The sequence below is a fragment of the Paroedura picta genome, chromosome 3 (assembly GCF_049243985.1).
Source record: "Paroedura picta isolate Pp20150507F chromosome 3, Ppicta_v3.0, whole genome shotgun sequence".
Classification (NCBI taxonomy): Eukaryota; Metazoa; Chordata; class Lepidosauria; order Squamata; family Gekkonidae; genus Paroedura; species Paroedura picta.
In genome coordinates, this window is record NC_135371.1 from 55889500 (window position 1) to 55914206 (window position 24707).

Sequence of the window (24707 nt, forward strand, 5' to 3'; positions counted from 1 at the left end):
AGATGAGCTACTCACCCACTAGCAGTGCTGCTGGGGCTTAGATTGTTCCTGGTGCATCTGACCAAGTATCCTTCTTTCCACACCCTTAGTTTGCCAGCATGCTCAGCATCTTCACATGTAGACCAGCGGGGGTTGTCTGTTTATTCTAGAGACCCTGTAGCTTGTTTAGCTGCGCAGTTTTAGCTGATACCAGAGAAAGTCTTAGTTTCTTCCTGCTTTATTTTGAGCTTAAATTCAGATGGCGGGAACAATCCCAACCTTTTCTCTAGATGGCAGATGACTTCTGCCCAAACTAGTAGTAATTGTATTTTAGTAATTGTAGTAATTGTATTTTAGAGGCTGAAGGATGATTCGCAGCTGTAAAGAAACATACCAGGGTTTAGTTTTTTAAGTCTGTCACTGTTCACTTATCCACTGCTTGGTCCATTCATAACTTGGCCTGCTTCAGTTACACATAGCAGCACAAACCTTTCTAAGATGAAAGATTCACACTGACTGTTCTCCCTCACTCTGCAAGAGACTTAACTAGTATAATAAAGTTATGGACCTCAACTGTGTGTGTAGTATGTGTACATATGCACGGAGCTTCTCATTTAGTCTCAATCCGTTGTTGGTTTTGTCATTGTGTATGTTTTCATTTCTGTAGGGTTAGTGATTTATTCACTGAGAACCAGCTTGGTGTAGTGGTTAAGAATGCCAAGCCAGGTTTGATTCCCTGCTCTCCCACCTTGGGCTCACCACATCCTTGATAAATCTGTTCTGACCAAGCAGTAATATCAGGGCTCTCTCAGCCTCACCTCCTTCACAGGGTGTCTGCTGTGAGGAGAGGAAAGGGAAGGCGATTATAAGCCCCCTTGAGACTCCTTGTGGTAGTGAAAAGCGGCATATAAGAACCAACTGTTCTTCACTCTGTGGCAGAAATTCCCAGAAAATATAATGGAAGATAATTTACACCTTTCTCTGAACAGTGAACAGTATAGCATTTGAAACTGCCCAAGGCAGAGAGTTAGAAGTGATGAGTAAGTAATTTAATCTGTTATGACAAATCCATAATCTTTTGAGAACATTTTAGATTTTGGTAACTACCTCTGGGAATTTCCACCGCATGCAAAATGCCATTGGTTGTTCTTCATAGTGGCAGCTTTGTCAACTACAGTCTCATAACCATGAATTAGAAGTGCAAAACCTTTTGTAGGATATTTTTTGAACTATTTCCAGAGACCATTCTGGGCATTTTGCCCATTAAAATCCTGTGTATATTCTTACATGGCTATTTCACTTTCTTTTTCATCCTCAAAGGGCATTTTGATGCAGAAGTCAATATTGTCTTTTGAAAGTGAGTTATGTTTAAGCTGTTTTCCAAACCTTCTGCTTTGACAGAATTCTGGTTCCTTTGTATTGTAGACTAACTATTTGGCTTTGGCTTTTATTACAAACTAGTAATCAAGCCTGCTGTATTTAAATACAGTGGGCACTAGCCCAGGGAGCCCCCGGCAGTCGCGCGGGCGGCCTGACGCGTTGGAGGCGCGTCAGGCCACCCTCAAGGAAGCAACTGCGAGCCGCGCTCCACGCGGCTCGCAGTTGCTTCCTTGTCAGCCGACTGGGAATTGGCCCAGCCAATGGTCTGTCTGGAGGAAGGGGCCAATCAGGCCCCTTCCTCATCACTAACAAAGACCTCCCCCCAAGGGCTTACCGAATTATTTAGTCTGCGGCGCCGCGGGCGTGTTAAGATTAATTAGATAGCCATACATTTCTATAAAGGTGCCACTATACTGCCCATTTTATTTTTGATTATGACCAACCATTGTTTTGCTTGTGTATATTGTTACTAGTACAGATGCTTTTCAACCATAATAATTCTCTAAGAACAATGGTAAAAGCAATTGCATTGCTTTGATAATGAAAGCCATCTCTTTGAAACACCAGATACTGTCTGTGGTGTCAGAGAAACTTAGGCTGATGTCCAGGCACTGTTGCTTCTCTGCTTTCTCATCATCAGTAGTACCCAGAGTTTAGGTACAAAGTGGGAAGCCGTCTTCCCAAGTTTATGATTAATTCTGGGGGAAAATCCCAGAATTAATTAACTAAGTTGTATTAAGTCATATTAATTTGCCCAGGAAGAAATGCATTTTATCTAATGGTTCTATCATTACATTTTTTCAGGTTCTTTCTCTGTTGATCAATGCTGCTTATAAACCCAGCCGTGTTCTTAGAGAAATACAATTGGATGAGGAGGCTGCATGGCATGGATATGGAGAAACCCTGAAAGCAAAGTAAATTAAAGTTTTTTAAGTTGCATGGATTCTGTAACATTTTAATTGATTAACTGTAATCCAGGAGCCTACTTGGTAACATGCATATTATTCTTACTACAGGTATAAAGGGAAGAGCTATCGTGCCACAGTGGAAGTTGTGAGAACAGCTGATCGAGTGGCAGAATTCTGTAGGCAGACCTGTATCAAACTGGAGTGTTGTCCAAATCTCTTTGGCCCCCAAATGGTGCTAGACAAGTGTTCAGAGAACTGCTCTGTTCTGACAAAAACCAAATACAGTTGAGTATTGCAGATTGTGTGTGTTAGTTGATCCAAAAAAATCCATGTGCCAGTCCATTGAATGGAATGTAAATTGTTAACTAATGAGAAATAGTTTTAATTTTGCTGCTATTTTGCAAAAAGCATTTTGCAGAAAATACAGCCTAGTGTCCTTAAAGCTCTTAGTCATATATCCCCTTTAGTTTATTTGTTCAGAAGAACCGCTATGCCAGGTTGTCCCAGGTTGTTCAGTATCCATCCAAAGAAATAGATAGTTAAAACTAGCAGCACAGAGGGCTTGTGAAGTATAATTGATTGAATACAGCTAGATAATGGGTAGATAACAGCCTTGGCCAATATTGGGCCTCCCTCCTGACCCCTCTGCCTGCCTTTCCTCCCTCTCTATAGGCTAACATGTGCTGGCTACAGCTTGACCTCAGTAATCAAATTAATGCCACAGTATTAAATGGTGGTTTTATGTAATTTTATAATGTTTTACGAGGTTATATATTATGAATCCTGGTTTTATTGAACTTCTAGGCTTTATAAACCACCCCGAGACGAGTAAACAAAATGGGCAGTATATGAACCATGAATAAAATAAATAAATGTCTAACTACTATTATTATTTCATAAGGGCTGCTTTATCTCAGTGTTGAGGTTCATTATTTGCTTCAAAGGCATATGTGTATCAGCATTCTTTGTACCCGAAGAAGTCACGGCTTACAATCAGCATTCTTTGTAGAAAAGAATGGGGCAGTTAACACCCAGGGGATTTCCACACCCTTTAAAAATAGAGAGATACTTACTTTTCGTTGTCATTATAATCAAGCCCCTCCACATGACATCACCAACATGCAGCATCTGAGCAGTAAACAGCCAGCTACATCCTCCATTTTAAAGCGCTAGTTGGTGAATCCCAAAAAGTGGATTCACCAACATATGTAGTGCTACCTACTGGAGAGCAACTAGCAAGCCACCAGCAAAAAAATGTATGGAGGCAAAGAAGCACTATCTCCGCCTCCAATGTCCTGTCCTTGCACCCACCTCCCATCTCCCGGGGATGGGAGTTTGTTTTTTTAAATGAACTGCCTGGAGCAACAAATAGACATTCAATCGTGCAGGCAAAGGGGGAAAAAAAATTCCCACCAAAGTTATAGCACAAAGCATGCCTCTCTAAGCTTCTCCCTCCCCAAATCAGTAATTAGATTTATTTAGTAAGCCAGCAGCAGGCAAAGAAGCACTATCTCCGCCTCCAGTGTACCTTGCACCCGCCTCCCTTCTCCCGGTGATGGGAGTTTGTTTTTTTTAAGTGAACTGCCTGGAGTAACGGATAGGTGTTCAATCGTGCAGGCAAAGGCAAAAAAAAAATTCCCCCCAAAGTTTTAGCACAAAGTTCACCTCTCTAAGCTTCTCCCCCCCCCCCAATCAGTAATTAGATTTATTTTTAAAAGAAGCAAGACTCGTGATTCCATAAGTGGTGGCAATAAAGAAGCGTTATGCATCTATGATTAGATGCATAGGCGTTTCAACTGAAAATTATTGATTTTAAAAAGAATAGCGGGTCCTTTAAAGCATGAAGAAAGAGGATTGGCTGCCTGGCTTGATTGACAGGTGGAAGAGAGTAGCGTATTAATTGCGTCGCTCTCTTCCGTTATTTCCAGTAGCACTTGTGGAGGTGGAGAAGTGCAAAATGACAGCAAAGAGTAGCGAGTCAGCAAAAAAAGTGAGGAGGGGCTGTAGCTTTAAGCCACTCAACTGGTGTAACACTATTTTTAACAATGTGCGAAAAGGCGCCCAGTTTCTTTATAATCATAAACATTTCTTTCAGGGGCCTTGAGGGAGAAAATCCTGTATATGGTTTTATATTGGCATCCAGCAAACTACTGCTTAGAGCTACTCCCAGATGACTAACTGGTCATTGGCTTAAAAAGAAAAGCTATATTATCTGTTATTTCTAGTTAAGCATTTGCGAAGTACTAGATTGTCCCTTTATTTTCTGCAGTCTCCACTGTCAAAGATAAATGTTTCAGTGGTTAACCCCTTGCTAGATCTCATGATACTTCTTTCCTTCCTGTTCTGCTAAATGCAGTATCTTCTAAAATATCAAATGGCTTGGATTTACAAATAGCTAAATAATTCCTATTTGTAAATAGAATCTCTGTAGTCTCTTATTGCTGTGGACTAAGACAAGATAACAACTCCTGAAGATTCATGGCACAAAACTGTTCTTTTAAATTCCTTTAGCCCATTACTATGGGAAAAGAAGAAACAAAAGAATTGGACGGCCACCAGGTATCCACAGCAACATAGAAGCAAGCATGAAGAAGGCAAGCAAGAAAAGAAAGAAGCGGAAAAACTTCTTCGTTCATAAGAAGAAACGATCCTCTACCTCTGTGGATAACACACCAGCTGGCTCACCCCAAGTATGCCATCGTAAGAGAGAATTTCAATGTATCCTCTCCTGGATAGGTATGTCAGAATATGTTTTCTGTACTATTTCAGGGCAGTGGGGGTGAAGAGGATGATGACCAGGATGAGGTTGATGAAGAATCCCTAACAGAGGACAGTGCCTCAGATCACCAAGATGAACTGCTTGAAGAATCTGAAGTATCAGAGAAGAAATCACTGTCCTCCTCACCAACACAGAGTGAACGGTCGCATTTTGTGGCTCAAGATCGGGACAAACGGAAAAGGAAGCTGCGTACATTTTCTTTCTCAGATGATGAAAATAAGCCTCCCTCGCCAAAGGTATGTCTGGCTTTCACAAAGAAAAAGTTCTTAGCAGAAAATTGGCTCAATTCAGCCACTGATGCTCATGAATTCTAAGTTCTGTTTCCATTAAATTGTGAAATGGCAGTATGTTCTTATGTACTTCAGGCATGCTTAATACTGAAAGCCAAAAAAAGTACAAAATAATTTCTCCCCTGACAAGGAAGAATTATTAAAACTTCTAAGGTGTATCCTTTGAAACAACCTGGTATTTGGCTGGAATTCTGCGTACATGTTGTGACCGCTCTTGAAGGCCCTCATGCACACATCCACCCTCTGCATGTGATTGGTCTCTCCTAATGGTGACACGACAGAGGAATTCTCCGCGGATGCAGTATGCAGTTAATGGAGCCAACTTGGAGGCACTTGCTTCTTTGCAAGACTCTGAACTTTATGGTGGATTGAAATATGTTGGTCCTAAATTCTCTGCTCCTCAGAAGTAGATCAACCTTGACTTGCAGTTAATATGTCATTATTTTACATCATTTCTGGTAAATTGAGATTAATATTAAATACATCAAAATGCTCTAAATATGTTAAAGGCATATCAATCATCTTAAAGTTTATAAGAAAACCTGAGAAACTACTTTTGATGCAGCTTGTCCCTTAGAGTGCATATCACAAACATTTTAATGTGTATGGCAGTATTGAATTTTTGTGTAGAAATGTTTACTGCAGTTGACAGTTTGAACAGTATCATATATACAGTTACTAGAATGGAGACATGCTTACTTTTGTGAAAACTAAGTATCAGTAGTAGAAATGAAGTTATATACTGTATTGCCAAATACCATAAAATAAATATAAACTAGGGAGATAACTTGGATTCTGCAAACGTGAATGAACAGTCCTAAGCAGTGCACACAATATTGAAATGAGTGCAGAGTGAGATGCTGGAAAGGTAAGAGATTTGGCTGTGCATGTATTTTTTTTTAAGTATATTTCACTGAACAGCTTCAAGTTGGTTGGTTTTGTGGTATTCCCCCTCAGAACAGTACCTCATTTGTGGCACGGTTTTGTGCTTCAATACCAAGATACACATCTTAGTTATATTTGTGAACTTCAAGATTCTTTGGATTGTTGTACTGGAGTACACAATGTTTCTCAGCTCAGTTTAGTCATATGTAGTGCTACCTACTGGAGAGCAATCATCTCCCAGCTGTTAAAATAACTGGCATCAAAGTACAATAAAATCAAAGTCCAGTAGCACCTTTAAGACCAACAAAGATTTATTCAGGGCGTGAGCATTGAATAAATCTTTGTTGGTCTTAAAGGTGCTACTGGACTGATTTTATTGTGCTACTTCAGACCAACACGGCTACTCATTTGAATCTGGCATCAAAGTGGTTGCTTTATGATCACACTAACTGATATGGAGTTCCATTAGGGAGAAAATTTGTGGAGAAAATATTTGTAATATGAAATATTTTTGCTTTGTGTTTGGGGCTTATGCAACAGGAAATCAAGATAGAAGTTGGTGAAAAGCTGCAGCTGGATAGCAACCCTTTGGAATGGAGTGTAGCTGATGTTGTGCGATTCCTCAAATCCACAGACTGTGCTCCGTTAGCTAGAATATTTCTGGATCAGGTAATATGCTGCATTTCACTAACGATAACGGCCAGTAAAGCAGATTAAACTAGGTTGTCTCGCTAAAAAGGAAGGGAATGGTACCTATCCCAGTGATTTTTTATCATGGCTAATATTTGGCCTTTATGATCTATGAATAATATGTTGGTCAACATTTTGTAATCTGGTTTGTTAGGTTTCGATTACATAGCAAATTTGACACTTTTCAGGCAACATGATGGATGCATTTCTAGTTGAGGATGGAACTGTACTTTCCTTTAAAAGAAAACCCATAAGTAATGCAGAGAACTTGTGGTTGAAACCAGAACTAAGAAGCAGAAAGAAAACAAAATTCTAACTCCTTTTTCTTTTTTCTTATCTTTTCTTTTGGCAGGAAATAGATGGGCAGGCGCTTCTCCTACTTACTCTTCCTACTGTTCAGGAGTGCATGGACTTGAAGCTTGGTCCAGCCATTAAACTTTGTCATCATATTGAAAGAGTCAAATTTGCCTTCTACCAGCAGTTTGCTAACTAAGGGGGGGCAGCAAGTTGAACCTGATTTTTTGAAGCACAACTGCAGTCTCCTGCTCTTCCTTCAGCAGGGGAAGCCGAGGAAGATCCCATGGAAACTGCTTAGAAACTAACAATTGCAGCCTTGCACTTTGAGAGAAGGAAAAAGACTCCTGGAGCAAAACGTTAAATGCAATCCTGGGTATGAAGACTGCTCGTTCTGTCCATCAGAGCTTTTTCTTCTAAGAAATAAAGGTGGTTTGATGGCTCTCCTTTGAGGGGAAAAATATTATTTTCTGGTTATGGTCTGGGAAGAGCCAAACTGACAGCATGTGCAAGGGAATGCAGTTCGGTGGCATCTCCCATTCCTTAACATTCACAGAACTATCCCAGTTTTCTTTGTATTAAAATGATACTTTAAAAGGAAGGCTTAGTGTCAAGGTAAGTGGGGTGGCCAAAAATCTGAAAACAAAAGAGTACAGTCAAATTTTCTTTGTTTGTGATCTTATTTTGGAGCTTGCTTTCTACCTCTGCAACCTGAAAGCGCTACAAAGGGGATTAAATTCTTTTGGAAAGGTCCTATATGGTTATGCAACGGGTGTTTTCCTGAAGTGAGGATACTGACTCTGTTTCTCTGTGCCTTTAATAGGCTTAGTGATCCCTGGTATGGATAGGGTCATTCTTGCTGAGAGTTTCTACCTGTCAAATTGCTGCTAAAGGCACAAAGTTAGAAATTTAAATGATAGCATATGGTTCTGCTTTCAACTAAACAGCCACAGAGAAACAATGGCACCATCATTAATGCAGTTTGTTCTTCCAAGATTTTAATACGATGGTGTTTTTGTAGGGAAAATGAAATGATAATGGGAATGACATTTTCTCTCTTGTAATAATTTGCTTGAAAACTGACCTTGCATATGTTGAGGGATGAATAGAAAGGTAGAGCTCATACCAGTTCTCAAATACTATGAGTTTCTCCAGATAATTGTAGTTGTTTCGTAAAAGCATGGATAGAATGGTTTTTCCCTCTTCTAGTTAAGTATATAATGGAACATTATTTGTGATGTCCTTTGTGGCACAGTTCAAGCAGTACATATAACTGTAGGTCCACATTGGGAGATGGGGTTCCATGATTCTCCACATAACTTCTGTGGCTTAATGTAGAGAAGTCAACAGTGTGTTTTCAGTTTCATGTGCTGATGATTAATGCCTGTCCATAGAACAGTTTCCTGCCATTGCAACAACTGTTAGTTGCTGCATAACTAATGAATTATTACAGGTTTTAAATTCTGTAGAGTGGTTCAGACTGATTAGAATCCAGGTTTTTGCAATTTTCCCCCTATTCTGAGATTTCCTTTCTCCCCGTTATTTTAAATGTTAAATTTGAAACATTTGCTCACTTTGATCTCTGATATCTGAGAGTCATAGGTTGAAACCTGCTGTATTTCTGGGGATGGTCTGGGGACATACATGAATGTTTCTGTTTAGGAAGATGTCTTAAAGGAACCTTCCTTTAAAAGAGCTTCCTATATGAGATCCTACAATGTGGCTGCTGAATGATTCTCCAGGGCTTTCATACCTTGGGTTTCAATCAAAGTAGATGATATAGTACTTGGAATGCTAAGTAAATTATCTCATAAACTGAGATTGCAGCTATATTTGTGAACTGAAGTTCATACTACTCAGCTGGCCATTTTATTCTAAGAAATGCACTTTGTATGTGTCTGAACACCTCTATTTGATATAGGACAAAAATTAGTTTCCTCATCATTCAACCTCAGTGTAATTTTTGCTCTGATAAATGGGCAGCAGTTGGAAATCATAAAAACTTAATATAATACCAACTTTTATGTCTAAGGTTTTTCAGGGTTTTTTAAGTAAAATGTTCATACTACATGCATTGCTGTAAATAAGTCACCTATTTAAGGCCAATGGAATAGGTGCTGGCTATCCGGTCTATATTTATAAGCTGATATTTCTGTCTTACGTTAGCAGTTTGGTCCCAGTGGGATCCATTTAGGGAGTTTCAAAAACAGAGATGCTTTCCATTGTTACTTTTAGTAAATAATTTCTGTGCAACACACGGGTACTTGGATTTCTTGAGGCAGTTTTAGTGTACTGGAGTGTAAAGGGTTTGACTCAATCTACAAAGCATTCACTTCCTTAAATAGTTCTGAAATATTATCATACTTCAGTAAAAATGTAACTTCATCTACAAAACCCTTCATCTCTTTTCATTTATTGCCCAAATGGTTTCAATTGGAGTCTTATCTGACTTAGTGCTGATATGACATTTAAAAGGCTCTTGTGCTATTGTAGAGGAATGGGGTAAAGGCTGCAAAGTTAGATAACACTGTATACTTTTAATGTGCCAATAATATTCTCACTATGAGAGAGTAGCTGCACACCCCATTGGCTTTAAGGTCTCCTATATACCTTTCCCCACATAGAGAGCAGGGGAAGGTAAACATAATTTTCATGTCTCCATGGGCTAGCAGTTACACCAAGACCTACATCAGGATAAATAATTATGTACTGCTAACTTAGATGTGGGCAATAAAGCAGGTTTTCCTCATGACTGGATCTTTGGAAAACTGCTTTCTTTAGGAAGTAGAAGAATACTAACATGTAAAATTGGGCCATATTGAAACATACAGAGTGTTTCACATTAGTAATAAAAACTGAGATGGTCCTGGACTTAACTCACTGTGTATAGATGCCACTCCTATAATGCTTAGAAAATTTATAAAGGCTTAATAGGGAAGAAAGAAATCACTAATAGGTGGTGCTTATACCAAATTCTGGATATGAAGAAGATGGGGTTTGGGGAGAGAATTCAACAATGTTATCATTTCTATGTCATATTTAAATCCTAATATTGAGCCATCAAGGGGAATCTTAATTGTCCCCATCCCATAAATGCTTGTCAAGAAGATAGAATTAGTCAGTTACTAAATTGATAGCAATATATTGTATCATTTATTTACTGAAACTAGCACCTCTTTTTCATGCAGTGTGCAGAGATTTTGTATGCATTACTCGCCAAAGGCTAATGAGTTTAATAGTACACGAGAAGTAAAATATTTCATAAATATGCCAAATTGTGAAGCTTAACTCCAGAATAGGCAGTGGATGTACTTGTCTCTGCCTCTCTGTAAATATTGTGAACGTTTTATTAATTTCATGGAAAATGTGTTGCCAAATGTCCGTCTACCAAGAATGAAGATTGATATTTTAAACAGAGCAAATCTTAGCAATTTCAGTTTTTCTAAGATTGTTGCCTACTGTGAAAATTTTCAAAATACCCAGCTAAGCACAAAGGAATCGCCTTTGCCTGAAAACCTCATAAGTGTCGGCTTGCTTGCTAGGAACCTAGTGCTGACATTTTAAGTTTTACCAAATCATTTATATGTGACTTGTTTTCAAGGTAGCATTGCAGGGGGGGGGGGGGAGAGGTTGGACGGATTTTGAGCTGTGATGTTACATGAAGTAATCTTTCCCTCACACTCGCACACTATTGCTCTATTTATAGCAGATAGGTTGTTTAATGAACATAGTTCATGTCAGTTGCTTTCTATATCTTATCTGAAAAGTAACAAAATGGGAGAGACTGTTGGCTATTTCATTTGAACTGATCAGAAACTGCGGAGTCCTTGCACTGCAATCTATTAGATCAATCAAATATCAGCAATAAGGAGCTGAACATTGAGGTGGCAGGTTGCTTCTGCCAGACCCCAGGAGTCGTGGCATCAAATGTGTAGAAGTAGTACTAGCCAGCTGGGACCTGAGTGAGTAGAACCAATTAAAAATGAGTTTTAGTAAAGAATTTGTCCCTTTAGCCATAACATGGAAAATATCCTGGGACACTTGCTTTGAATAAATCTGTTAAGGTTTCATGTCTGTCATCATCTGCCATTATCCTGTTTTACCATCACCTAGCATACGCATGTGTAGACCCATTCTTTCCATCCTCCTCTAAACCAATTCTTTTAATGTTTACAGACAATCAGAAATCTCTTGGAAGAGCTCCTAGGGCAGGTACTGCCAGCATATATGTAGGTCTGTTTGTTGTAATAGCTCATTGGACATGCACTTTTCCCTGCTTTGTTCTTTTTTTTATTTTTTTAAATTAAAATGTATATTGTGTTGCTCTTCCTGCTTGCTGTATTTTTCCTTGATTTTAATTAATATATATATATAAATATAAATACGTGCATTAAGGGTAAAATATAAAAATGGAAAAATATGCACATGAAAATATGCTCTTTTGCTGGATAGTTGCATCAGTTAAAGGGTTTTAAAATATTTTAGATTATTTTGCTTGTTTCTTTTTCTATAAAAGAATGTACATAATTTTGTGGTACTTCATGACCGTTTTAAGTGGTTGTAAGAAAATTAAAAACACTTAAATTGCTGCTGGCTTTCTTTTGTGTCAATACATTGAATATTGATCAGTGTCTTTGGGGAAGAATGGACTACCATAGTCACACGCTCCTGGGGGCCCAAAGGAGGGAAGCTCCAAGTATCTTACAGTTGTTCCCCCTTCAGCAACAAATTTGCAATAGATGATAAAATTGTCATTTTAAATCCCTCAGAAAGGTATGGTTGCAGACTTCTGGTGCCCAGACTTTTGGATGCAAATGAATCACCTATGGTTGCTATTCTACCTTGGTTATTGAAAGCCACAAATTCTCAGTTTCATCTGAAGTCAGCAGTAAGTTGTGGCAGAGAAACTTAATGTTGAGGCTTTTCGCAGCCATAAAATTACACTGCCTTAAAAAGTGGTTGTGCAAAAGTGTCAAAATAGGTTACAGTGCTCAACATTACACCTAACAACGCCACTCTAAATAGAGCTAGGCCCTGCTAGCTTGAGATAATGACTTGAAATAATGATATAAATGCTTATAAATTTGTAGTAACTTGCATCCCAAATAAATGAGAACTTTTATTATATTGTTTTTTAAACTCTTTGAAATAAGTAGTTAATGCCATATTTGTTTTACAGTCTTGTGTTACACCCTTGAGTTTCTAATGTTAATATTGAAATTCCTGGTGACAACTGTTTCAGCCCAAGATAATTTATGTTGTTAAATATGTTTCAGAATATGCTGTGCTTATATTTAATATCTTAGCAAACTTCCACATAAAGACAATGTTTCAGTCTTTGAAAATGTTAAATCCTAATTTGCCACTATCTAGCTACAGGTAGAATTAAACAAAATTATTGTCCTGTTATTTTCAATAAGCTCTGACAAGCTACAAATGTGGACCCTAAATCAAATGTTATGGAATCCTATGTATGTTTAACATGCATTCATTAGACCTTATGCCTAGTTAACTATATGTAGGATTATAATGCCCTGACCTGGATAGCCCAATCTCATCTGAAATTGGAAGTGAAGCAAAGTCAGCTCTAGCTAGTATTTAGATGGGAGACCTAATGCTAATAATTATGATAACTTTATTTTTATAGCCCATACTTCCCAGTTGGCTCAGGGTGAGTAACAAAAGACATCAGTTTACATTGATAAACATTTTTAACCATTTTAAATTAAAATATATTAATTAAATTTTATTATTAAACCACCTCCTTAAAAACCTTATAAAGATGGTATTGGATGGTGCATTGCTGTTTTGCGAGCAGGGAGGCCAGTATTTAGAACCATAGAGTTGGGTGGGACCTCCAGGATCATCTAGTTTAACCCCCTGCACTCACAACTATCTGCCTACCCACAGTGACCCCAATATCATGCCCAAGTGATGCCCATCATCACCAAAAATCTCTAAAATCCCTGGCCTGCAGGGAATTCACCTACCTTTTTCAGTGTTAAATTTCTTGGCCTCAACCATATGCCTGGCAGAATAGCTCTGACTTGCAGGCCTTCTGGAACTTTTGAAGGATTCAATCTCATCAGGTCCTGATCTCATGAGCGTTCCATCAGGTTGGAGCCAGGATTGAATAGGCCCTCTGATCAAGGCCAGTTTCTTGGGGGGATGGGGAATCCTGAGCAAGTGCTTATCACTGTATAGTGGCAGTCCTGTAAATACAGTCCTGTAAATAAATCCCAGTCTGTTAAGGCCTTTAAAGATAAGCACCAAAACCTTGAACCTATAATTGCAAATGGGGGAGCATTGGTGTGATATGAGCTCTTCACTGAGTCCCAGTAAGGACTTGTGCTGCTGCATTCTGGACAAACGAGCTTCTGGATCAGCTTCAAGGTTAGTCCTGCATAGAGCGTATTACATAAGTCTAGTTTGGAGGTGACCATTGCATGGATCACAGTTGCTAGGTTAGATGCTGACAGGTACAGCACAAACTGTCATGCATGGTGAAGATGGTACCAAACCTGGCAGGCAGCCTTTGTGATTTGGACCTCCATAGACATAAATTTCAAAATCACACCCAAACCTCAGACATTATTTGTAGGTGTTAAACCAACTCCATCTAACACTGGGTGTTGTACTATATCTCCTTTGATGACCAACCTAGATAGAGGGCCTCCATCTTCATTGGATTTAATTTCAACTTAATCACGTTGTGGCTGAATGGGCAGAAAAAATGGCTTGAGGAAACCACAAGCCCACTGGTGAGAAGACCTGCTCCCTACCCGGCCTCGGAGTTGACTCGGCCCCCTTGCGTGGACGCGGCGACGGCAGCGGAGGAGAGCGGCTGGAGTCCCAGAGCTGGTTGCAGGAGCTGGGAGACAACCAGGGAGCCCGCAGGAGGTTCCAGCAGGCGAGGGGAGGGAGGTCTGAGGCGGCATTCTGACCCACTCGCGCCTGCGGGGCAACCAAGGAGCCCTCACCGGTGGAAGTGTAGCCGGGAGGACAAAGAAGCCTTGCTGCTTCTCCTTTAAGAGCTGGAACGAGACTGAGGGAGCTGAGACCAGGTCTCTGACTGCCACCTAGAGGCAACCGGAATATCGCCCAGAATTAATTCTGGCTCTTGCCTCTTAAATTCCATCTGGTGGCCACAACAGAAACAGCACTGAACCTGTCTCCTTTTTTACTCCCTTTTATTTTTGTTGTATTGTTCTGACTGGCCTTCTGGCAACAGTTCTGTGCTGGGTGGAGGGGGGTGATTGGGGGGTTGTCACCGAGAGAGGGTGAGGGATAGAATTAGGCTCAGCGGAGTTGGGGAGGTTGACCCACCAGGCAGAGAGAACCCGTTTCAGGCGGGATCTCGCTGGGTGGCTAAACCCACCTCACTAGCTGCTAGGGGAGGGGGGTGAGGGGAGGGGGGTTGGGATGGACTAGATTAGAGTGGGCCAGGTAGGTTAGGGCGGGTGGAGTGCAGTTAGGGAAGGAGAAGCTAGCTTAGGAGTATTAGGATCCTCTCTCGGGGAGCAGAGAGTGGGGCTATGGATGGGGAGTTGTTCCCTGGGGGGGGGCCAAACTGGGGCCAGGATCCCAACGATCATGGGCCAAGGGCGTTATGGCTAGAGGAAGAGGTTGGGCAAGAGAATGGTTGGGAGCGCTGGTGTCCCGTTTAGGGCCCGGCCATGGAGGCCCGGCCGGCGCCCTGGGTGCGCTCGATTCCCTTCTAACCTCCGTCCCATCCCGAGATGTGAGGGTGGAGGCTAGGGGAGAAAAGAGTCCGACATTGGTCTTGTGCAACGCAAGGTCAATTAAGAACAAGGTTGCAACTCTGCAGCACTTCTTTGCAGAGTCGAAGGCAGAACTTGTGTGCCTGACCGAGACCTGGGTGAAGGAAGGAGAGTTGGTGGCCCTGAGAGATCTGGCACCCCCAGGCTACTCGGTCCTCCACCAATCTCGGACCCATAAGAGGGGAGGGGGGGGTGGCAATCCTGGTCCGGGAGGCTTTCGCCTACAGGGCTCTCCCGGGGCCGGAAATCGGGAGAGTGGAGTGTGTCGGTATTGGATGGGGCGCAGTCGAGATCTTATCGCACGCTTTTTTGACCATAATCATGCTTACAGGGCTGTAGATTTGCCAAGGACTGTATTTCTCCTTTGGGGCCCTATTCTACTGCTTTTATAGTGTTCTCATCGTGTTTGCAGGGGTTGGACGCTTCTCTTTCAGAGGATGTGGGTATTGTGGCTTTTAATTGAGGTGTTCATCAACATTATTGCTTTCTTTCTCTATGAAGTGTATTCTGTGCTAGTAGGTTGCATCGGCAGTGAGTCCTATAAGAAAAATTGAACCATCTTAAGTACAAAGGCCATGACATACTTTATTGACACTTTACTCCCTTTCCTTTATAATGCTCTTTGGCTTTAAGCCTTAAGCCATTACATCTTATTACATGGGGGAATCATAATCATAATTAATTATATTTTTATGTTGAGTTGCTAAGAGATAGAATGTCAGTGACCTGGTAGTATATGGGTCCACATCCTGTAATAGAAAAGATAGATCTTGATTTACAATTATAAATTCATTATTCTCCAACAATAGTTCAATCCATCATTCTCTGTTCAAATTTGAGAATTTGAAAACTAGGTGAGCCAGAATATCTATTTAAGTTGGTTCAGTCTCTGGTCAACCAGCATTTTCCATTTCCTTTGAAAAGGATAATCTTTTAATCTGAGAAGGAGTTAATTAAGATCCATTGTTGAAGAGAATCTTAATTCTGAGCCTAAAAGAGTCTAGCCAAGCCACTGATTCCAATGAAGGAATTGCAAATTCTTGACAGATTGCTGTACCAGATATACATTTTGGTAATCTAGTTTTCCTGGAAAAATCTTAAATGAATCCATAATTTCTGAGATACGTTCTATACATATACCTGCTCCATAGAGTATAGCTTCATTTATTTTTCCCCAAAATATTCATATGGCTGTAGGATAATATTTTCCTCCTTCCACTTCTTTATTCAATGAATGATTAAAATATGGAATTTCCTGCCTGAGTATATAGGGATATCTGTAGGCATAGTTTTAAAAGGGAAACTTAGCCATTTCCTACCTTACTTCTCTCTGCATACGTGAGTGTAATTGTATAAGTCTTATTTATCTTGTGTGTATTTCTTTAATAAAACTACAGCCTGTATTTTTAATATTTGTTGTCTACCTTGGGTTCCTAGAAGGGTTCCATCACCTTATAAACATTGACAAATATGTCTTTGCTAGTTACCCCCCTCTTGCTCTGTTAATTTTGAGCATTTTGAGAAACGCCATCTAATGTAGCATCCTGTCTCACAATAGCCAACCAATTATTCTGGAGGTCCAACAACAGAGCAGAGAGGCCAAGGCCTTTCCCTGATGAAGTCTTTGTGCCATTAGGTCTTGGGAAAGGAGAGGGTGGGTGAAATCCTGTGAGAGTGTAGAATCAACCTAGTGGCTAATTGGTGAAAATGACCATTGGATACTCACCAAGAAGGGTCCTTCTCCTTGTAGGTCAGGAGGACAGCTTGGTGGGTAATTTCCCATCTCTGAGGGAGGCAGGTCAAAGGAAAACTTTCTGTCTTCCTGTTGGGAAACGCCCTCCTCTTGCCAGTCAGATTCTTCCCGAGATCTCTCCCTGAAAAACCTTGTCCATCTGGAAATTAAACTTGGTTAAGATAAGGAAAGGACACAAAAGGCAAAAAGAAGATGGTACAGGAAGTCATCCGCATCTAATATTTAATAAGAAACACTTGTCAACTTCTCCAACATGAAACACCCCCTTTTCTTTCTTTTTCTTCTTCTTCTTTTTTAATGCCACAGGAGGCGAAGAACCAAACAGGTAACAACCCTTTTTTAACTGATCGCCTGCAAGGAGAAGACCCTCAAGGTAAAAAGAGCTCTGGCTAAAAAGAAACTGGGAGGGACAAGCTGTCCTCCTGACCTACGAGGAGAAGGACCCTTCTCGGTGAGTATCCAATGGTCATTTTACCTCTAGGTCAGGAGGACAGCTTGGTGGGACGTACAAGAGCAGTCCCCAACTGTGAGGGATAAGGAACTCTCTAGCCAGTTACCCGCTGTAGAACTTTACATGGCCAAAATCCAACTCTGCAACCTCCAAGGCATCTATCATATAGTGCCTGAGAAAGGTGGAAGGGGTGGCCCAAGTGGCAGCCCTACAGACCTGTTTCAATGGAGTTCTGTTGGAAAAAACAGCAGAGGCAGCTGCACTTTTGAGGGAATGAGCTGTGATGTCCTCTGGCACCATCTGGCCCTCAATTCTATGAGCCTCTCCAATGCAGGATTGGATGGACTTGCTAATAGCAGCCTTAGACATGGCCAGGCCTGCCTGCGCAGGCGCTGCTAACACGAACAAACCTTTTGTCTTTCTAAGGGTCTCAGTCCCCTTTTGATGTAAGTTTTAAGAACTCTTCTCATATCCAGCTTGTGTCATCTGCGTTTGTTCTCAGAAGTCTTAGGAAACAATGAAGGCAAATCAAGGTCTTGAGATAGGAGAAACCTAGAATCTACTTTTGGTCTGAATAGCGGCTCTGTCCTGAGCTCAATCCGGGCACTGTGAAACATGCAAAGCTCCTTGTCAATGGACAATGCTCCCAGCTCTGAAACCCTCCTGGCAGAGGTGATAACAGCTAAGAAATGTTTTGAGTCAATCACGAAAGAAGAATGTACTTGGTACCTTAGACAAGGCCTCAAAGCACAACCTTCAACTGCCATGTGGGAAAATGATGGCTGGGGGGAGGCTCTGAAAGAGCTGCACCTCTTATGAAAAACGTAGCATATGAGGATGACAGAAGAGTGGTGACCCCCCCCCCCCCGTCTTGCCCCAACACCATAGACAGGGCTGCTACCTGTTGACGAAGTGTCCCAGGCCTGAGACCTGAAAGTATGCCCTGTAGGAACTCCAGGATATATTTGATTTTGGGGGCACTGGGGTTGATAACCTTCCTATGTGACCATCATACAAAGGCCTTCCAGGTACAGTTATACAAACACGTAGTGGAAGCTCTCCTAGAGGCCAGAATGGTATTGGTCACTGCTGAGCTATAACCATTCCTACTTAAAACCAACCTTCCAACAGCCAGGCGGTCAAACTCCACCACTCTGGCCGAGGGTGCCTGACCCGGACCCTGAACTTGCAGGTCTGGAATGGTTGGCAAAGTCAGATGTGAGCTGTCTGTCATCTGGACTATGGTGGAGAACCAGGGACGCTTGGGCCACCAAGGAACCATCAGGATCACCTCGGCTCGCAACATCTTGACTCCCTGTAGAAATTTGGGAAGGACAGGAACCGGCGGGAAGGCATAAAGAAAACCTGTTGGCCAGTTGGACATCAGTGTGTCTGTCAATGCGGTTCTGGGAGGGTTTAGCCCTGCCAAATTTAAAACTATATTCACATGCAGGCATGTTGACTATGCTTTCTGATTGGATGATTGATCCAACGAACAAAGACCTAGCGCTGGATAGAGAAAACTTTGGGACTAGACTTCATGAAATCTTATGGCCATCAAAAAATCCAAAGACCAGACAAAAGATAAAGAAAAAACTGTGGAACCATGGGGTTGTTAAAATATGGCAAAAATATAAAGAAAGACTGTCTCCCACCCCCTCCAAGCTAAAATCTCCAGTAGAGGCATATATGACTTTTTCTCAGCAAGCTAGGATCACATGTCTTAATTATCAAGATATTATATCAAAAACAAAGAAAATGAAAGATCTGCAAACATTGACCCAAGAAGGATTTTCAATAAAATGGTTAGAATATAATCAATTAAAATCCAGGTTTAAAACAGAATTTAAAACACAGGATGGTATAAAGATGGAACTCACAGAATTTGAGGAAATTATCCTGCAACAGAAATCGCATTTGCAAGGATACATATACAAGATATTGTTAAAATATGAGACCGAAACAGAAGTGGTCAAAACTTTCGCAATTAAGTGGATGAGGAATTTTTTAAAAGTGATTACAGTGGAAGAATGGGAAAACATATGGAAAAACATGAATAATTTAACAAAAAGTCAAATCATAAACGAGAACTGGTTTAAGATGTTTTACCGGTGGTACATGACTCCCAAGGCGATTGCTAAAATGGCAAAAGAAAGCAGTAATAAATGCTGTAAATGCAAAAGTAAAGTGGGATCATTTTTTCATTTATGGTGGAGGTGTCCTGGCATAAACAGGTTTTGGAAAAAAATTCATCAAGAACTGGAGAAGATGTTAGGCATAAACTTCAGCATGAATGAGGAATCTTTCTTACTGAGCTTTATTCCGGACAATGTTCAGCCACAAATGAAACCTTTATTTTTTCATGCAACAACAGCGGCAAGAATGGTAATAGCTAAAAAATGGAAACTAAAAGAAATTCCTACAATAGACATGTGGCTAGAGAAACTAACTGAATTGGCGAAAATGGCCAGACTAACGATCTTAATAAATTTTCGAGAAGAGATTTATAGAACAGTGGAAATGGTTCCTGGACTATCAATCAAATAGATAAAGAAAGATGAAGAGGCAAATAAGACCATGAGAATATATAGAAGTCAGTTCAAATACTAGGAGCAGTTTAATCATTAGGACTAGAGTGCTGGATTAATATAAGTAAGCAATCCAAGAGAAAAGAAAAATATATGTTAGGAATCAAAGATCAAGAGTTTAGGAAGATATATCTCAGTTAATGTAATAATTAAAAATAATAATAATAAGAGAATCATAGATGTATTCACAGAAGAGTGGTAACTTAGGGTGTTAAAGAATAGAAAATGGGTCAATATGTGGAGTTATTAATAATAGGAATATGTGTTTTACAAAATTTAAACAGATATATATTACACGGTTATATTGTTGTAATATTATTATAAAATATAAAATGTTATGGTGTATTCACATGTTGACATTTATAATGATAACAATAAATATTTTTTTTTTTTAAATGCAGCTCTGGGATGAAAGAACCTCATGCAGAAGGGCTCCACCTGCAAGTTAAGTGAGATGCGAACAGGTCCATGATGGGGTGGCCGAACTGCTTCGCAATCATTTGGAATACTGACTTGTTTCTCCGCCCAGCTCATTAGCAATCTGACCACCTTCTGTAGTCATCTGGATTTCAATCCGCCCTGGTGGTTGACCTACACCTTTGCCGCCACATTGTCTGCCCGGATCATCACGTGACTTGCTATGATGCTTGACTGGAAAGATTTCAAATCCAAGCAAATTGCTTGTAACTCGAGCAGGTTGATGCGTTGTCTCTGTTCCTCTGCTGTCCAGGATCCCTGAACAGGGCTGTTGTTGAGTGTGGCCCCCCAACCTGTTAAGCTGGCATCCGTGAATATCTGCAAATAATTTGGAATAAGAAAAAATTCTTCCACTCAAGAGGTTCTTGTGAGCAGTCCACCAACAAAGGCTGACCTTGACCTGTCGGTCCAGAGTCACTGGAACATCCACCTTGCAGGAGATTCTCTGTTGAAAAAGTCATAAGATCTGTTGTAGGGGGCCACCCCGTATTGAGTCTGCCATGAAAACGCTAGAGGGTGTCACCCCAAGGGTCAGACATGACCCAGTGCTTGCACAGGGGATACCTTTACCTTTATAACTGTATATAAACTGAAATTTAAATATTTTTAAAAGAAAACAATGCAACAGAAACAGTGTAATGCATTCTATAAGAAATGTAATTTTCATTCATTATGACAACCTCATAGGGTTGGTGCTGAGGGAGGCTAAATGCACAATGTCTGCAAGGGTTACAGATCTCTGGTGAACAAGCTACAAGCTATTCTCCATGGACCACATAGCTATATTTAAATTAGATCAGGGTAGTCAAACTGCGACCCTCCAGATGTCCATGGACTACAATTCCCATGAGCCCCTGCCAGAATTAGATTCTGTGCTGACACCAAGTCTTTTGTTTGCTAGCATCACAAAGAAATCAAGCTTTGCTTACTGGATGATGGGAATGATTGTGGCTATCAACATTTACAACATGCAACTTTTACCCCACAGATATCTGATTATCACCAATTCCAATACTTTATTCATATATTGCACTTTTCAGCTTTAAAAGTTCTCACAGTAGCTTGCAAAAATGCATTAAATAGCATTACTTCTTAACAGTCACTGGTGAAATGGCTGTTGACCTTCCAGGGAGGCTCAGACTGCTGGCTTTTTGGTGTAATGGCAGAATCCAAAACCCACGGTCTTCCAAGCAGACTGCCATAGCTGCATATAGTTTTCTGCAGTTAGAAAAATCTTTACATTATTTATCAACTAAACTCAGCACTAAAATTGTCCAGGGATAACAAGCCTGTTCTACAATGTTCTCTGGGCACAAATATTCTGACCAGGCCTTTATTTCTGAACAGAGACTCAGAGGAACAATACGCACATTCATGGGCACCTTCTATTTGCTCTGCTTTTCCTGTGTATAAATATTTCATTGCTGAACTTTTAAATTGAAACTGAGTCCCTAATTGATTCTGAATGTTGCCACAGCCTGCCTCAGGCTTAGTGAGACAAAGCCCAAGTTCATACCACCTGTTCCTATGTAGAAATCACCATATATGCTGCAATTTTGGGTTTGTCTGTATATATTGTAAACATACACCACACATCACCTTCAAACATAGGGATAGAGAGGAGGTTCAGAGAGCTCAATTTTGTGCCAGGAGTGTAGTCTCACCTTTTTCTATGGTAGAAAGAAAAATACATGTCTGAGCTTGAGATGAGCTCCCTTCTTCTATTGAGTAGAAACATTAATGACTTAACCCTCTCAGGAATATTGCCTGGTGGCTACATAGTCAGACCATAGGAACAGCTGAACTGTCTCCAGGGTTGCTGGTTATTCTCAAATGAACATGCTTTTTCACAGCTACAACTGTAACTTTTAGCTTGGATTTCTTTATGCTGCGTCTTCAGACTACATGATGAATTCAAGCACAGCACTTTAAGAAGAGTTTCATTAAATTCCCTAACATAATAACATTAAGAGGAGGCAAAAAAAAGGTAGGTAGCAGCATCAGCCTATAGGAAAATTAAGTCATCACAGGGACATAAACACAGCTCGCTCGGCTTCCAGTTCGCCAGAACCCTGACAAATGTGTGCTTTGGGATGGGGGGGGGAAGGGTAAAGTGATCAGACTGTCCCACTTTTGGAGGGACATCTGGGGGTACCCCCCCCCCCGGACAATGGTGTCCCGCTTTATTTTGGTCACCTTTGGGAAGGACGGTCTCAAACCACCTCCCATGGAGGGATTTTTTAGTTTAAAAGAAAGGTGTACAAGGAAGCTCTTTTTAGACACACACCCCTTTACTCTTAAAAGCACTAAATATATCAAACCCACTCAGCAAAGATAACGGGCATAAAACACTAACCCAGACGGGGCAAGAGCAGCGCTACCGGCTTCTTCCCCGTTCAACTCGCCCCTTCTCAGAAGAAGGCCCACTGCGGCCTCCTCGCGGATAAGGACCTCCCGCCCCCCCGAGCCGAGGGCGGAAGCGGCCTAGAAACGACGCGGCGCACTCCAGGCGGCAGCCCCCACCAGGCGGCAGCCCCCAAGAGCTCCTACTAACTGCGCCTTCTTCCTCCCTGTTGTGGACCTTTAAGGGGCTGAGCTCCGCCCCGGAGCGGGCTCGCCGCTAGCTCCTCCCCTGAGACCTCGTGCTAAGCCAATCGGCGCTGAGAGGCGTCAGACGGCGGCACGGACGCACGGTGCCGCGCGTGGAACTCCCTCCCTCCCTCCCTCTTTCCGGAAGTGCCGCGCAGTGTGCGAATCGCCTCCCCCCCCCCCCCCCGCGTCCCGGCTCGGCAGCCCGGCGGCGCGCGCGGTCCACTATGGGGGGCTCCCACGCCCCCAGCGCCTCCGGCATCGCCACGGCCAAGGCCGGCTCGCTGGCGGCCGGCGGGAACGGCGGGGCTTCGTCGTCGTCGTCGTCGGGGGCTGGGCCGGGCTACGGCGGCTGCAAGAACGGGGCCCTGATGGACAGCTTCGGCATCTTCCTCCAGGGGCTGCTCGGGGTGGTGGCCTTCAGCACTCTCATGCGTGAGTCCCTGGCCAGCGCCCCGCATCTTATCCCCCCTCCCGCCTCCCCCCGCAGAGTGGGGCTTGCTGTCTCCGGACACTTCGTGCGAGTTTTCCTTGGGCGAGAGTGCCGCTTCTGACAGTGCAGTCCTATGCAGAGTCACGCCGCGTTGGAAGCCTGGTTGGAAGCAGTCAGTTCGGGCTGGCCGCAAGTCTGCATAGGACTGCGTTGTCAGTCTCTGCGGGGAACCCGCCGTCGTCCCGGTGCCATGTCCGCGTTTCAGCCTCCTCCTCTCCCTACCGTGGCTGATCTGGCTCACTCCCACTCGCCGCAGGATGCTTGGCTCCTCCCGGGTTCTTTCTGAAAAGACCCGTGTCGCTTCCGTGGCTTTGTTCTCCCGCGGGGCTTTCCCTGTTTCTTGCTGGATTTCACCTCCTCCCCTCTCCCCCCCCCCCCCCGGTAAGGATTTTGACCTGCTTTACAGGCTGTGTTGCTTGCATAGGAGCATAGGCCAATGGAGTCACACCAGCCTGTATGTACAAGATGATAAGGAATCCTTGTGATTCCGAGTGTGGCCAAGGGGATGTTGTCTGAAGCTTGTTGTGTGACACTGGGGGAGTAACCTTCTGTCAACCTGACCAACCTCCCTGAGTTGTGAGGCTAAAATTGAAAAGGGAAGAATTGCATATGCTGCACTGAGTTCTTAAAATGTGACAAGATGATAACACTCTGTCAAAACATATGAAGTAATAAGAATGGACAAATGGAAAGTTTTTAAAAAGATAACTGAGAAGGCATATCTGCCTATTGTAAATAAATATATAATAAGGATGGCGGGCTTCAAAGACAGGAGTGGAGAACACGCTGGTTTTTGCTCGATCTAAAGCATCTCCATTAACATCCCCTTTATACTAGGTGGTATTTCTTACAAGTGTAATTGCTCTTTCCAGTATGATCCGTGGAAGATTGCTTGTCAGATTTTCCCACTTTGTTTCCCATTCAGATGAGATAATAGCTTTCCAAGAATCCACAGCCTTTCCTTAAAAGCATGTCCTGCTCTGTGTGGCTTCCTTCTTAACTCAGGCCTACCTTATTAAGATCTAGCTGAATGCATTGTGTAACACAGTTATCATTCTCTCCAACTGGCACAGCTGTGCATTAGCAAGCTCCTATTGCCCTTCCTCCCAGAAGCATAGGGTAATATACCGGGTAGTTCATTGCCACAGCCTTAAAAGAGTCACTGTTCCATTTTCACCCAATAACCTTTGTGACTGAAAGTATTTGAATTCAGGACTTGCAGATCCTATTCCAGCATTCTAACTAGAATGCTGCACTAACTTTTAGAGATCTAATGACTATTGTAATTATTCAGGAATAAATACTTTTTGACACCTTTGGAGGTTGGTATCTGCACAATGGTGTTTTGCTTACTGCTTTTCGTTTTCTGT

The 24707-nt window shown here is 41.9% G+C and overlaps 2 protein-coding genes across 6 annotated transcripts in view; both read left to right on the forward strand.

Moving 5' to 3' along the window:
* Positions 1 to 11793, forward strand: part of SFMBT1 (Scm like with four mbt domains 1) — a 109992-nt gene extending 98199 nt beyond the window's left edge. For all 3 annotated transcript variants that reach the window (XM_077325762.1, XM_077325763.1, XM_077325764.1), the window contains 6 exons: positions 2164 to 2273; positions 2376 to 2551; positions 4779 to 4957; positions 5037 to 5282; positions 6762 to 6890; positions 7264 to 11793. In XM_077325762.1, the coding sequence (XP_077181877.1) occupies positions 2164 to 2273; positions 2376 to 2551; positions 4779 to 4957; positions 5037 to 5282; positions 6762 to 6890; positions 7264 to 7404 (981 nt within the window). In that variant the 3' untranslated portion in view covers positions 7405 to 11793. The remainder of the gene's footprint in view (positions 1 to 2163; positions 2274 to 2375; positions 2552 to 4778; positions 4958 to 5036; positions 5283 to 6761; positions 6891 to 7263) is intronic.
* Positions 11794 to 22977: 11184 nt separating this feature from the next.
* STIMATE (STIM activating enhancer) overlaps positions 22978 to 24707 on the forward strand; it is a 61430-nt gene continuing 59700 nt past the window's right edge. For 2 of the 3 annotated variants that reach the window (XR_013229067.1, XM_077325766.1), the window contains exon 1: positions 22978 to 23279. Coding sequence is in view for 2 of the 3 variants with exons in the window: in XM_077325766.1 (XP_077181881.1) it covers positions 23072 to 23279 (208 nt within the window). In the remaining variant the exon portion in view is untranslated. The remainder of the gene's footprint in view (positions 23280 to 24707) is intronic. The other variant, XM_077325765.1, reaches the window with a different exon arrangement.